The 15914-nt window shown below is 39.3% G+C and overlaps 1 protein-coding gene across 1 annotated transcript; it reads left to right on the forward strand.

Moving 5' to 3' along the window:
* Positions 1–1422: 1422 nt before the first annotated feature.
* Positions 1423–9418, forward strand: CCNG1 (cyclin G1). Its single transcript, XM_066273204.1, has 7 exons — positions 1423–1658; positions 2743–3006; positions 5763–6016; positions 6548–6626; positions 6709–6807; positions 7029–7223; positions 8026–9418. Exons 2-6 carry the CDS (start codon positions 2743–2745, stop codon positions 7218–7220), a joined length of 888 nt encoding a protein of 295 aa, XP_066129301.1. The 5' UTR covers positions 1423–1658; the 3' UTR covers positions 7221–7223; positions 8026–9418.
* Positions 9419–15914: the final 6496 nt, after the last annotated feature.

The following is a 15914-nucleotide window of genomic DNA, read 5'->3' on the forward strand; positions in this document are numbered from 1 at the left end:
TAAATACATAATTCTAATACTCTAATTCTAGCCTAAGAATAGAAGACTTAATCTGACAATAGAGAAAACACAATCAAATGTATGTTTAAACAAGACCTTTTAAAGTAATTTAATAATTTATCAAGCTCTTACTGTGTTCTGGGCACAGTGCCTACCTCTTTATGTACTTTGCATTATTTAATCATCTCAGTAACTGTATAAATAAAATATTTTTACTTCCTATTTTTGAGAAAAGTTTTTTCTAGTCAGCATCTTGTGATTTCAAAGCGACTCAGTTTTATTCCAAAGTCTATGCGTTTATATCGTCCACAGGACTACATGGCCCACAATGACAGGGACCAGTACATATTGTTCTCCACTGGCACATTTTATGTGTTCAATAGATACCAGTGAATGAGTGCATGTGTGTATATATTATATTTATAATTTTGTTACTAAAAGCCAAAAGAAGGAACATACATATTTGTAAAGTCACAAAAGAAGTACTTTTTAAATGTTCCAAGTCCCCCTCTTCTATTCATTTCATAAGTTTCTTTTCAAGGAGAACGGAGGCCACGTCTCCCCATTTGCAAGGCTGCTCCTTGTCAAACTGACCTGGTTATGTGGCTGACGTCTTTATTTTGCAGTATTAACTAATTTTTTTAAAAAAAATTGATTGTTTTTAGAGAGACAGAGAAGTGGAGGGATGGGGGAAGAGAGAGTCCAGAAAGACCTCAAGTTCATTATTTTCCCCCTAAGCTGGCATAGGCTCACAGCCATCAAGTTTATTGACAGCGCATAAAAAGAGGAATGTTACTTCACACAGGCATCTGTGAACTGAGATTCAGTCACTACAATCACTTTTTGCCCATGTAGTCCTCTTAAGAGTCAACCACACACATTTCATTTTAAGCCGCTAAAAAAACTTATCAACTTTATTTCAATTGCCTAAAATATCAAATCCTGAAAATCGGTGTAAGACCAAGACTTTAGCCCAATTCCATCACTTCAACATCTATACATCCGTAATGAGAAAGAAGTCTTTACTTTTATTTTTGTTTTATTTTTTTTTTAAACTACCCACGATACTTTTGGAAAGAGGGGGCTGAAGCGCTCTACTAAAGCGCACCGGAGGGAAAGTCCCGGTACATTCTGGAATGATATTCTGCCCAATCCACCCTCCTGCGGACGCCGACCCGGGCCAGGATTGGTGGGTGCCGCGTCTATTTCGCCCTCCTCTTCATTGATGACAATTGGAAAATTCTCCAATGAGAGACGCTTAGAGGTAGGGGGCGTGGTCTCAAGAGCCGAAGAATATCACTTTTTCCCTCTACAGGCCAGCCGTCTTTGGTCCGCGGGGGCCATCCATCAAACGAACTACACCAATTAGCGGCGACAATGCCCCCCTTGCCCGTGGCAGGAAGGCCCCGCCCCCCAATATATGACTCAGAAGGCCCGTTCGGGTCCCTTCGGCTCCGAGCTGACCCTGAGGAGGGGCGGTGTCGTCTGGACGGCGCTGCGGAGACCTCCACCCAGGACAGCTCCCCCTCCCCGGGCCTCTCCCCTCGTGCCCGCGAGTCCCCTCGCCTCGTAGGCCGCTCGGATCTGACATCGTGGGCTGAGGTGAGAGCAGGCCCGGGGAGGGTGATTCCAGCGAAGGAGCCGCATTCGCGATCAAGGTTAGCGGGGACCGCGGGGTGGGCCGAGGGGGGCGCAGGGAGCGGGGTTGGGGCGCAGGCTGAGGGGGCAGTCCGGCCTTTTCCTCGAGGAGCTCTCCCGCTGCAGTAAGCAACAAGTCCCGGCTTGTCCGCGCCCGGAGGGGCGGGGCCCCACCCGCCGTGCCGGGGTCCGAGGTGTCGGAGGGTCGGCGGGCAGGTGGGCCCCGGGGTTGAGCCAGTAGAGTGGGGATTGGTTCCTCCTCCGCCCACCCCGGCCGTCTCCCAGCTGCAGAGGGACCCTGTGTGTGTCCAGGGCTTCGCATGCTGCCCGGGACAGAAATGTGCAATTCTAATAAGTGATAAAATTACCATACACTTCTCAACTAATTAAAAAAAGAAACAAACAAACAAATCCTCCCAGGTTCCTCCTGCAGCTAGATGAGCCCCCCGCCCCCTCTCTGCTCCCGCGACCCCCTTTAGGCTTCCTTTCCTAACGCGGTAAAAGTTCCCAGTGATGGAGGCGTGAATCGTCGGGTTTCCTCTCCACGGGCCCTGAGACAGACTGCTGCCTCGTCTTACAGACGCAGAACTAAGTCTATTAATATTGTCCACTGTTGATTAGGCACCTAACTGTCTGCGCTAGGTGACCTCATAGGTAATAACCTCACACCCACTTTACAGAAGAGCTAAGGGCTAAGAAACGGGAACTTGAACCGTTGACATTGTTGATATGCGGCAGGACTCATACTGCGGTGGTCGCATTGGTATCCTGTCTTACAACTCATAGATATCTCCTGACAGTCAATAACTCTAACGAGTATTTCTTGGAAGATTGACTATATATATATATATATATGTTAAAGGCATGTCATATATATATATATATATATATATATATGTTAAAGGCATGTCTCCTGCCCTCTAGGAACTCGCAGTTTAGGGTGTGACCAACTGATTGATGGAGGGTGGGCATAACAGATGGCTTTGCTGTGGCTTAGATTCACCAGCAGCCTTGGGGGAGGGGAGACTTCTGTTATCTTGCACTTGGCACAACACAATGCAGGAAAGGCTATTCTTACCCTTTTGGGCTCTGTTCTATATATAGATGATAGAGGTACTCCCAACAACTGACTCGCAGAAACTGCTACACCAGCTGAACGCCCTGTTGGAACAGGAGCCGAAATGTCAGCCAAAGGTCTGCGGCTTGAGACTAATTGAATCTGCACACGATAACGGCCTCAGGATGACTGCAAGACTAAGGGACTTTGAAGTAAAAGATCTTCTCAGTCTAATTCAGTTCTTCGGCTTCGACACAGAGACGTTTTCTCTTGCTGTGAATTTGCTGGACAGATTCCTGTCCAAAATGAAGGTATGTTGAAAGCCATAATACGCTGAAGGGTCCTAGTTTTGCTTAATGTGCTTTAGAGGTGGAATTTCAGCTTCGGGCTGATATTCGAAGATTTGACCCTTTTTATTTTCAGCAGGTAGCCCAAACATTATGGAATTCTGTGTACAACATTGATGAATACTCTTTCTTATTATAATCAAGAGTAATGCATTATTTATTAGATTCAACTTCTGACACTGAAAAATAGTCCATTATCAGATAATTGTAGTCTCTCAGTAAAGAGTTGGCTGTTTTTAAAAATCTTTCTTGGTAGGTTGGGTGTTTTCACTTATTTACCATCTTTTTTTTTTTTTTTTTTGTATTTTTCTGAAGCTGGAAACAGGGAGAGGTAGTCAGACAGACTCCTGCATGCGCCCAACCGGGATCCACCCAGCACGTCCACCGGGGGGGGCGATGCTCTGCCCCTCCGGGGCGTAGCTCTGCCGCTACCAGAGCCACTCTAGCGCCTGGGGCAGAGGCCAAGGAGCCATCCCCAGCGCCCGGGCCATCTTTGCTCCAATGGAGCCTCGCTGCAGGAGGGGAAGAGAGAGACAGAGAGGAAGGAGAGAGGGAGGGGTGGAGAAGCAGATGGGTGCCTCTCCTGTGTGCCCTAGCCGGGAATCGAACCCGGGACTTCTGCATGCCAGGCCGAGGCTCTATCGCTGAGCCAACCGGCCAGGGCTATTTACCATCTTTAAATTTTTAAAAATACGTTAGTGCCTGGCCTGTGGTAGTGCAGTGGATGAAGTGTCCACTTGGAATGCTGAGGTCACAGGTGCAAAACCCTAGGCTTATCGGCTCAATGCACATATGACAAGCAACCAATGAACAACTAAAGTGAAGCAACTATAAGCTGATGCTTCTTACTACCCTCTCCCCCATAAAATCAATAAAATCTTTAAAAATATAGTAGCAGCAGAATATGCTAGATTGTGATTAAGAATTAGAGGTGTCTTTCCCGCTTTTTCTGAGCTATCCCACTGCAATAAGCAACACGTCCAAGCTTGTCTGAGCCTAGAGGGGCAGGGCCACATCCAACCACATCCACTTGGTCAATAAACTTGTTTGATCTCCACTCAAGTCTTTATGTTCGGCATTTCCAATATCTGTTTATATACAATAGAGTATCTTCTGATGAAGAGGCATTTATATAATTCCCTATATTGGATAAGCAGGACAATGGGGGAATCTCTCAGAACTAGCTTAGCCTTTAAAAATACATCTACCTGCCCTGGCTGGTTGGCTGAGCGGTAGAGTGTTGGCCCAGCATGTGGAAGTCCCAGGTTCGATTCCTGGTCAGGACACACAGGAGAAGCACCCATCTGCTTCTCCACCCTTCCCCCTCTCTTTCCTTTCTTTCTCTCTCTTCCCCTCCTGTAGCCAAGGCTCCATTGGAGCAAAGTTGGCCCGGGTGCTGAAGACGATTCCATGGCCTCTGCCTCAGGCGATAGAATGGCTCCAACCACAACAGAGCAACAACCCAGATGGGCAGAGCATTGCCCCCTGGTGGGCATGCTGAGTGGATCCGGGTTGGGCGCATGCAGGAGTCTGTCTGACTGCCTCCCAGCTTTTAACTTCGGAAAAATATAAAAAACATAATTAAAAAAAATAATACATCTACCTTCTCTGTGTGCCCATGGTCATTGGCAGATAATCAGATAATCTGACAATTACAATAAAACTTATGTTTTAATCTTCAGTACCTGATAACAGTGTATCCTATAGAAGGAAATCAATACTGTATTTGTATAATTGGATGGTTTAAGAAATTTAACAGTCTAAAAAACTCTTTAGACCACATGTACAGGAATTACCTTTGAATCTATAAACATTACACAAATGAGTAATATACATCTGTCCCTTGAGTATATATTAGTCTTATGTGAGAATGTTAGCCACAATAACTATCATACAATACATGGCATAAAAGGAAAGTAAGCACATTATTCCTATAAAGAGGCCTAATGCTGACGGGTTCCAAGAAGAGGAGAGGACAAATGCTGAGAAAGACTTCTTCCAGTTTTATTTGAACTGCAACAAAAGAGCTGGCAGAATTTTGACTCTCACATTGTAGACATTCAGAAAATAATGAATAAATAAAAAAGAGCTTGAGTGAAATGTATGTGCTATTGTGTTCTGAAACTATCCTACATGTGTTACTACAAAGAAAACAGCCTAAAAAACACAACATTCTGGAAAGAAGAAGCTGTAAGGATGTTTCAGTCCTCATCCAAGCTTTTGACCAGTTAATTTATTTGCTACACCTAGAATGCTTATAGTTTGATAGTGATCTTTTTTTTAAAAAGTAATTTTTTTAAGACTATTCAATTTTTTTTTCCAGAGAGGAGATAGAGAGAGAGAGAGAAAGGGAAAGAAGAAGGTAGAGAGAGAAGAGGGAGGAGCAAGAAGCATCAACTCCCATATGTGCTTTGACCAGGCAAGCCCAGGGTTTTGAACCAGCGACCTCAGTGTTCCAGGTCGACACTTTCTCCCACTGCGCCACCACAGCTCAGGCTAAAAAAGTAATGTTTATGTGCTGAACCGAAATATTATACTGCAGCTTAGTTTGGTTACTCCAAAATTGGTTCCACGTCGGTGTATAAGGTTGATGGGCCTGTTAATTCCTTCATTGACAAATATATCTCAAAGATACAGTTTCCTAGTGATGAGTTCTAGATTATCCTTTATGATTTTATTTTTAATCGAAATAAAGTAAAGATATGGGCTTGTCTTTTTAGGTACAGCCCAAGCACCTTGGGTGTGTTGGTCTAAGCTGCTTCTACCTGGCTGTGAAATCAATAGAAGAGGAAAGGAACGTCCCATTGGCAAGTGACTTGATCCGAATAAGCCAGTATAGGTTCACGGTTTCAGACCTGATGAGAATGGAAAAGATTGTGTTGGAGAAAGTGTGTTGGAAAGTCAAAGCTACTACTGCCTTTCAATTTCTGCAACTCTATTATTCCCTCATTCAAGAGAACTTACCATTTGAAAGGTATGTGATCTTTGTCTTGAAACAGGGATATTTGGAAATCAGAATGGTATTGTCTGCATGATGCTTAAAATCGGTATCCTGGGAGAGTTCCTATCAGAGGAGCTCCTTGAATTTCACTTCAGTGAGACTTTCAGTTATCAATAGCTTGTGGAAGTAGTAAAGGCTAATTCTTGGGACTGAAGGACATTTCATCTTTGAATTTTCCATTTATAGACTAGTTAACTTATAGAACCTAGTAGGATAAGCATCTAGCACAGATTTATGGGAAATAGAAACTTCAGTAGATGCGGAAATAGATTAAAATACAAAGAAACTTTGATAGTTGTGGCATGATACTTGTTAATTTTTGGCCTAAATCACTTGAAATCCATGTATGTTATCCTTAAGAAGTTTATGTGTCTGAAGGAATTGTTTACTTCAGGTAGTTTAGTTTCTATAAATGTGTATACACTTTAAAATAGACTTTTCTAACAATTTGCCTTTTGACTAGATGTAAAATTATCTGCATATAATTAACCTTATTTTTTAAAGGAGGAATAGCCTTAATTTTGAGAGATTAGAAGTGCAGCTGAAGGCATGCCACTGCAGGATCATATTTTCTAAAGCAAAGGTAAGTATTTTATGGAAAGAGTAAACCTGTTTTTGCACCTGTTTTTACAGACCGCATTTACTTGAGAATTTCTCTCTTCTAGCCTTCTGTGTTGGCACTGTCTATCATTGCATTGGAGATCCAAGCACAGAAGTGTGTCGAGTTAACAGAAGGCGTAGAATGCCTTCAGAAACATTCCAAGGTATGTCAAGGTCATTCCTGTTAACAGCTGTAAAAGAAACCACTAAAGCACTTGTGCTGTCTCCTAAAGTAAAATGAGATATCATGTGTTTGAAACTTAACTGCCTATCTTCAAATACTTTTGATGAGGAAAGACACATGTTAATAAGATTGCAATTATTATTATAGTTAAATTCTATAAAACTTTTCATTGAGTGATAATTTTTAAAAATTTATCCCCAGATAAATGGCAGAGATTTGACCGTCTGGCAAGAGCTTGTATCCAAGTGTTTAACTGAATATTCATCAAACAAGTGTTCCAAACCGAATGTTCAGAAGCTGAAATGGATTGTTTCTGGGCGCACAGCACGACAACTGAAGCATAGTTACTACAGAATAACCCACCTGCCAACAATTCCTGAAACGGTTCCTTGATAGGTAATCTGGTTCGTAGTTAGTATTCTGAATATAGAGAAAATTCTCTAATACTAGTAATCTTCTACAATTCAAGAATTAAAATCCGAATTATTTTCAAAATAAACAAAATGGAGTTGTACTAGCAAAGGGGAAAATGACTTCACTGAATCTAATCAGCTAATGTTTAGGGCATTTGCTACATTCAAGGTACAACACTGTAACAGTAAGGAATTATCCACCTTTTGATATGTACATTAGCCATTTCACTAAACTGTCAGCTTAGAAAACAGCATTCTCTTTAATAACTTTAAATTTTAAAAGTAGCCTAAAGTAGTAATTTTTAATTGCACAACGTTGTGCTTTTTGTGGACTCAAGCTGTGGCTCATTTAAAAGATACAAGCCTAAATAGGACACCAGGACCAAAAGTGAACTAATTTGAGTCTGAACTAATTTGAGACTGCAGCTTATAAGCAAAAGTAGTATGCTCTTAGATGTTGTATTTGAAGAAAAAGTAAGCTATGGCAGATGGTCTTCACATTGGCTGTTTGGAAACTGCCAGGGTACACTAGAGTTTGTGTTATTTCTATATGCAGTTGGAACACTGGAAAGTAGTTATGTACCTTATTGTCATTTGACATAAATATTCTTGCCATCTAAATTTAATTCACAGTGATTTAACTTTTTTTCCTATTGAGAACTAAATGTTAACATTTAACACACTTTTCACATGATTATGGATCTTAGATATAAGCAGTAAGTCATTTTTCAGTTAGTAGTATTTGTTTGGCAAACTTCTGATCACTTGCTTTTTTGTTGTTTCAGATAGGATTAAAGCAACAGAAACTCTTCTCTGAAGCCACTCTCTACAATCCTGAAGTATGGATTCCATAATGGAATAGTGGATTTAAGCTGTGAATCCTCAAAACATCACTAGATTAGCATTGATGTTCTCAGATCTGGGAAAACTGCCTAACTAACATTATGCTTTAGTTGAATTATGTTTAAATCTGAATTCATCTGAGGCATACAAACAAAGCCAAGGATCAATGTGAAATATTAATGACAAGTCTGAGGAGGTAAACTGTGAATCTTTATTTTTAACATTGATCCTACTTTCTATATTGGGTCAGGATATTTAGGTGGTATTAAAAATGGTAACCAACTTAATTTAAATTTAAAATTTAAGTTATGAGGTTAACATCAAAATGAACATTTCACAAATGCACTTTTAATACATAATAAGGGTCAGTATTTTAGGCAGTGAAAATGGTTTCCTAGCACCCATAATGCACACAATAGATTAGCCAGAGATGTGGACTTTATTGTTACATGGGAATTTCATTTAAATTTGCAGGCATTAACGGTGAAGGATGAACACGTGACTTGAGGGGTGAACATATAGTATGGTGTACAGACGTGTGTTGTAGAACTGGGCACCTGAAACCTGTACAATTATGTTAACCAGTGTCACCCCAATAAAATTCAAAATAAAATTTAAAAAGGAAAGAAATTTGAGGGCCTATTATATAAAACAAAACTACACACTTAATAATTTTGGCATATGAATTTATCTTTAATATGTTTTGTAGAAAAAGGTGATGTTTGTGTCCAGGGGAAAAAAAAGTTTTTATATAGTCCGATCGAGAAAATTAGTTATAGTGTATTAGTGACTCATAATAAATTAATGTCACCCTGAAAACTTGCAGATTTTTAACCCTCCAGAGTTTTTACTAAGGACTGTTTTTATGAAACTGACATTGCTTCTAATTTAGAATCTTGTTTAAAAATGAAGGGAATATACTTTCAGTAATTTCCCCTACTGTGCCCACAGAAAGTCTTAAGAAAATGGCATCTTCACAATCATGAGGTCGCTGGAGTAGTGCTCAGGCTTTTCTACTGAGGCAGTGAATAAGGAGAGGGACAGTGTTAAGTGTTACAAGTGGTCACTCAGTGCAATGTGTAGCCTGAGTCCATCCAGGATGACTACCCAATTTTGACATCATGTTATGGATAAAATATACACTGGAAAATAAACCAAAGAACCACAGTGTATCTTATACTTTTGTACACATGTTTTGTAGATAACTTTTCAGTTTTCCCAAAAGTCTGATATATTTCAGTATTTTGATAACATCATGTTAATTTTGAGTTGGCAGAGGAAACCTAACCAACTACCATTATGGGATATACATTTCAATAAACTTACTGAAGTGCATTTCTTTGCTGAGTGGTTTTCTGTTTGTTTTTCTTAGAACTCAACAGACTATTGGCAACATGATGGCAAAGTCACTATGAAAAGCTATCTATTCAATCTACTTAAATTTAGTAGTAAAACCTGGTCGGGCTGCTCAGTGAATACCATTTTCCCCACACAGAGGTCTCAGGTTCAACCTCTGATTGGGGCACACAGGAGACTCAACCAATGAGTGCACAACTAAGTGGAGCCAGGTGGAGAGATGAGTTGGTGCTTATCTACCTCTCTCCCTCCCCCTCCCTCCCTTCCTCTGTCTCAATCAGTGGGAAAACTGCCTGACCTGTGGTGGCGCAGTGGATAAAGCCTTGACCTGGAACACTGAGGTTGCCGGTTTGAAACCCTGGGCTTGCCTGGTCAGGGCACATATGGGAGTTGATGCTTACTGCTCCTCCCCCACTTCTCTCTCTCTTTCTCTCTCTTCTCTGAAATGAATAAATAAAATAAAAATAATTTAATAAAATATCAATGGGAAAACTAAAATAAACTTAGCACCTAAAGAAAATGCATAGTAACAAAATAAATCTCTAGTAGTATGGCCATTACCTACTTGAAGCGTCAATGGTTTTTAAAAATAGACATGATGATGACGAATGTTTAATGCACAATAAACAATTGATTTTTATACACTGAGATTATCCTTATCATTTAGGTTCGTTACTACTATGGATATTGTTCATACAACTTCACTGTTAGATTCAGCCCACCTAAAGTTTTGTGCAAACACCTAATTAAACAGCATTCTAGATGGTGGTTGGTAACAGCAGGTAACTGCCCAGTATTGTGTTAGCTTACTTAGAGCAATTGGTAATGACTGGACTAAAACACTATGTGCCCTGGCCGGATAGCTCGGCTGGTTGGAACGTTGTCCTGAGGCACAGAGGTTGCCAGTTCGATCCCCAGTCAGGGCACAGACAGGAACTGATCAATGTTTCTGCCTCTCTCTTGCTTTCTACCTTCCTCTCTATAAAATCAATAAAATAAAAAATAATAAAAAGATAAAATATGTAACTTTGAACTGTCCATGTTTAATTAAATGAACAAAAGTGGACCCCGCAAAGAATAACCGATGAAAGAAAAACTTAAGCCTCCTGTTGCACTTGACTCAGATTAGATATTTAATAAGCCTTTGTTGCACAAGTGTTATTTTTAAAAAGGGTACCAGAATCTTATTTGTATTTCCAGTTATGTGATATACTATCTAAACAGGCATTTCTGGTCTATACTTTGTGGTTAGCACTATCAGGTACCACTGTCAGATGTTTTATATGAATGATCTCATGTAACCCTCCAAACTAGGAGGTTATCCCAATTTACAAATGAACTGGAGCACAGGGCAGGTAGGTAAGCAATTACCTCAAGGTCATATATCTGAAGGTGGGATTCAAATCCAGGCAGTTCTGACCAAATGGCTGTGCATATTATCGCCCAAAACATTATATGGACTCATGTGAAACTGTATAATTTCTGATCTAAACTGACCACATTAGGTAATGTTAGCTATATTATGCATACAGCATAAATATTATATTCTGGCCATATTAACTTCCCATCATGATCATAGAAGAATAACGAGATTATTTTCCCTATTTTACACTAACAGTAATTTTTTTAAAATGTATTATTGCTTATTCTGTGAAATCTCTAATTTTTCATAAACTAAAAACAGTAAACAAATAAAATGAATTAAATATTCAATAAAGTAGATTTAGGAGCAATAACAATGACCAGAGATAAACAAGAGCACTAAATAATGATAAAATCAGCAATTTACCAAGAAGATATGATAAGCCTGACCAGGCGGTGGCACAGCGGATAAAGCATCGGACTGGGATGGGGAGGACCCAAGTTCGAAAGCCAGAGGTTGCCAGCTTGAGCACGGGCTCTCCAGTTTGAGCAAGGGGTCACTGGCTTGAGCTCAAAGGTCACTGGCTTGAAGCCCAAGGTCTCTGGCTTGAGCAAGGGGTCACTCACTCTGCTGTAGCCCCCCGTCAAGGCACCTATGAGAAAGCAATCAATGAACAACTACAGAGCTCCAATGAAGAATTGATGCTTCTCATTTCTCTCCTTTCCTGTATGTCTGTCCCTCTCTCTCTGTCAAAAAAAAAAAAGACATAACAAACCTAAATACACATGCACCTACCATCAGAACTTAAAAATAGAAGTGAAAACAGCACCTAAAGGAAAAATGGACAGAGCTTCAATTACAGTTGGAGACTGAAACACCCCTCTCAGAAATCTACAGAACCAGTAGAAATCTGCAAGGGTGCAGAACTGAGCAATCCCAACAACCAACTGGATCTACTTGGCATACAAACGCCCCCCTAAAACAGCAGAACAGGCATTCTTTTCAAGTACACATGGAACTCTCACCAACACAGACCATGTCCTAGCTCATAAAATAAACCTTAAATTTAAAAGAACATACAAGTTTGTGATGGGGCAAGATACAAAGCTGGTTCAAAATCTGAAAAGCAATCAATATAATCTACTGTATTAACAGTCTAAAGAAAAAAACATGATTAAATCAATTGATACACCCCCCCCCTCAAAAAAAGCACTTTGAGAAACTGAAATCCCCTGAAAAAAATTCAGCTAAGTAGAAATTAATATAGATGAGAACTTTCTCAACTTGCTAACGGTTATCTATAAAAACCCACAGCTAACATAACACTTAATGCTGAAAGGCTTATATATGCTTTAGAAACTAACATCCAGAACAAGACAGATGGCTGCTTTCATTTCTATTCCAGCAAGTGCATAAAAGCAAAAACAAGAGATAAAAGACCTATAGACTAGAACAAACAAAATTAACCTGTTTGCATTTGTGGTGTTTGCAGAAAATCCCAAAGAATTAACAGAAACTTCCTACAACTAATAAATGAGTATAGCAAGATCACAGGATACAAGATCAACAAACAAAAATCAAACATAGTTCTATGCACAAGCAATGTGAAATTAGAAACCAAAATTTAAAAAAATATTTAGCCTGACCACACAGTGGTGCAGTGGGTAGAGTGTCGGACTGGGACACAGAAGACCCAGGTTTGAAACCCTGAGGTCACAGGCTTGAGCGTGGACTCATTCCAGCTTGAGTGCAGGGTCACTGGCTTAAGCATGGGATCATAGACCTGACCCCATGGTCACTGTCTTGAGCCCAAGGTTGCTGGCTTGAGCAAGGGGTCACTTGCTCTGCTGTAGACCCACCCCCACCCTGGTCAAGGCACATATGAGAAAGCAATCAATGAACATAAGGAGGTACAACAAAGAATTGATGCTTCTCATCTCTCTCCCTTCCTGTCAGTTTGTCTCTATCTGTCCCTCTCTCTGTCTCTGTCACAGAAAAAAAGAAAAAACTGTAACAGCTCCAGGAAATGAACACTTAGGGATAAATGCCACAAAAGATATAGTTTCCATAAGATGAAAAAATACAAAATGGTGATGACTGAAGTCAGAGTCCTAAATAGAAAGACAGCTCACATTCACGGATTATAAAACTTTTAAGTGCTATTCCCATGAAAACCCCAGAAGCACTTTTTGTAGATATGGACTAGCTGATGCTAAACTTTAAACACAAAGGCAAAGAAACTTAAAATAGCCAAAATTATTCTGAGAAAGAATTAAAGTTGAAGGAATCATGCTACCCAATTTTAAGACTTACTATAAAGCTGTAATTGTCAAGGCAGTGTGGTATTGGCAAAGAGACACAGAGATCAATGGAACAGAATAGAGGAGTGGGTTTTCAACATTTTTATACTTGGGGACTGGTAAAAGAATTATCTAGGGGACCACTAAGGCAGAAGTCACCCTGAGCATAAGTGAACTTGACTAAGATCATCGGGCCTGTATTCTTCATACAACATCAGGATGTTTAAATCTTTCCTGGACTGGCACAAAATTTCTGGCGGACTGGTTCACGGGATAACAGTTGAAAAACACTGAAATGGAGACCAAAATCAAACCCATATAAAATAGCAGCTTATTTTTGACAAAAGTGCAAAATAAATTTAATGGAGAAAAGTCTTTTCAATAAATAATTTTGAAACAAAAGGACATTGACATGTAAAAAATGAACCTGTATTTCACAGCTTATACAAAAAATAAGATAGGTCACAGATGTAAATGTAAAACAAAATTATAAATCTTTTAGAAGAAAACATTGGTAAAAATCCTTACAACTTGGGATTATAGAGTTCTTAGACATGACACCAAAAGCGTGATGAATTAAACTATACCAAAATTAAAAACATTCATGCTTCAAAAGACACCATCAAGAATGTAAAAAAAAAACCAAAACAAACCCTACACAATAGAAAATATATACAAATTTCTATCTGATATGGGACTTATATCCAGAATGTATTAAAACTCTTACAACTCAATAGAAAAAGATAACCAGTGTAAAAACGGACCAAGGATTTGAATAAACATTTCTCCAAAACAGATACACAAGTTAATAAGCACAGGAAAAGATGCTCAACATAATTAGTCAGGGAAACACAAATCAAAACCACGTAATTCATATCGACTAGAATGGCTAGAATAAAAAAGTCACATAACAAGTGTTGACAAAGATGTGGAGAAATCGGAAGTCCCATACACTGCTGGTGGGAATGTAAAATGGTGTAGCCACATGGAACAATTTAGCAGTTCCACAAATGATTAAACATAAAGTTTCCACCTAACCTGAAATGCCATTCCTATGTAAGAAAACCTGCACATAAAAACTTGTATTTGAATGTTTACAAACAGCATTATTTGTAAGAGCCAAAAGGTGGAAACCTCCCAATGTCCATCAATGGACAAATGGATACACAATGTGTGGAAGTCACACACTTAATATTAGCCATACAAACAACAACAACAAAAGCATTAGCATAGATCATGAAAAAACCTCTAAATCATTATTCTAAGTGAAAAAAGGCAGTAAATAAAATACCACATATGATGATTTCATAGAAATGAAATGTCCAGAAAAGGAAAATCTATGAGATGGAAGTAAATTACTGGTTGCTTGGGTAGGAACTGGGGAAAGGATGACCGCTAGAAGGGATGGGTTTTCTTTTTGAGGTAATGAAAATGAAATGAACCACGGTGACGGCTGAATGTGACTCTACTAGAGGCCACTGAATTATACAATTTAAATGGGTGAAATGCATGATATATGAATAATATCTCAATAAAACTGTTTTTTAAAAAAAGATTATACATTTCCATTTATATGCACTTCTTGAAAAGATAAAGCTAGCATGAAAGACTTTTGCAATTTAACTCTTCAATCTCCTGCTTTTGGAGGTAACATATCTCCACGTGTTAAAATTCACAAAATTGCAAACGAAAGAGTTAATTTTACTGTATGTTTATTTAAAATATAAAACTTTTTACATGTCAAAATGAGAAGCCAAATAATAGAAAAAAGCCTCTTCGCCAACAATTCATGCCTAAAGTCACTGGGGAACTTGAACAAGACGAGGACCTTGCCAAAAGCTGTGGCTGGGCTGCAGTGGCTTAGGGTTTTGGAGCCTAACAGTGAAGAGGACCCTCATTCACGGGGACGCGGCCCAGAATAAGGAAATAAATACATCAAGGACAACAGAACCAGTTTCTCACTGTTGTTGAAAGGAGTTACATAGAGAGAAAACCAAAACGACCCCATAAGATTAGAAATGAAAGTTTAAACATGAACTCACAGTTTTTAGTACATATAAATACAGATATGTGCATGCACTATACACACATCAACAGCAATTTGCTCATTAGCACACAGAGACCTTGACTTCTAAAACCATTCTCCATTAAGGAGAAGCAGGATTCCTTGGTAAACTGCTGATTCTTGGGCTGGGGCAGGGAAAGTGTAAGCCTCATACACTTTGCGACAGATTAAGATCTTAAATTGCTCAAATAATGATGGGACATGTTAAAAGGACATAGAAGCCACGTAGAAAGATCTGGCAATGGCCAAATCTAGAAAAGTTTTGAGCACCAAAGTAATGGGAACAATAGATTTTAACCCACTGAATAAAGTAGGAAATCATGAGTCTACAAAGATACAAATAAAATGAAAATTTGGTGAGACAGTAGTAATTTGAAACTACCTTCCACAAAGTATTTAATTATAACATAAAGAGTAGCTTTACAATGGAGAAGACTAGCAGATGCCGCTTAATCAGTGATCAAAGTAATCACTATCAGAAAAAGAACAGACATGAATTCATGCTAGGATATAATAAGAACGTAGCATCATTTCTTGCCAAAGATGCACAACCTGAATCTAGTAATGAAGATACATCAGGCAGAATTCAAAATAAGGAATACTGTGAAAAGCCAGTCAAGATTGTCAAAAGTGACAAGGCTGTAGAAGTCAAGGAAGAAAATGAGGACTTGTTTCAGATTTAAGCAGATAAAGACATGACATCTAAAGGAAAGGCGTGATTCTTACTGTATTCTTTTGCTAGAAGGC

This window comes from Saccopteryx bilineata, chromosome 4 (genome assembly GCF_036850765.1).
Source record: "Saccopteryx bilineata isolate mSacBil1 chromosome 4, mSacBil1_pri_phased_curated, whole genome shotgun sequence".
Lineage (NCBI taxonomy): Eukaryota > Metazoa > Chordata > Mammalia > Chiroptera > Emballonuridae > Saccopteryx > Saccopteryx bilineata.

Excerpts from the sequence above, each read along its gene's own strand:
- CCNG1 (XM_066273204.1), top strand. The coding sequence starts at position 2,743 with ATGATAGAGGTACTCCCAACAACTGACTCGCAGAAACTGCTACACCAG. Across the intron at positions 3,007-5,762 it reads GATTCCTGTCCAAAATGAAG|GTACAGCCCAAGCACCTTGG; the intron begins GTATGTTGAAAG and ends TTGTCTTTTTAG. Across the intron at positions 6,627-6,708 it reads TCATATTTTCTAAAGCAAAG|CCTTCTGTGTTGGCACTGTC; the intron begins GTAAGTATTTTA and ends TCTCTCTTCTAG.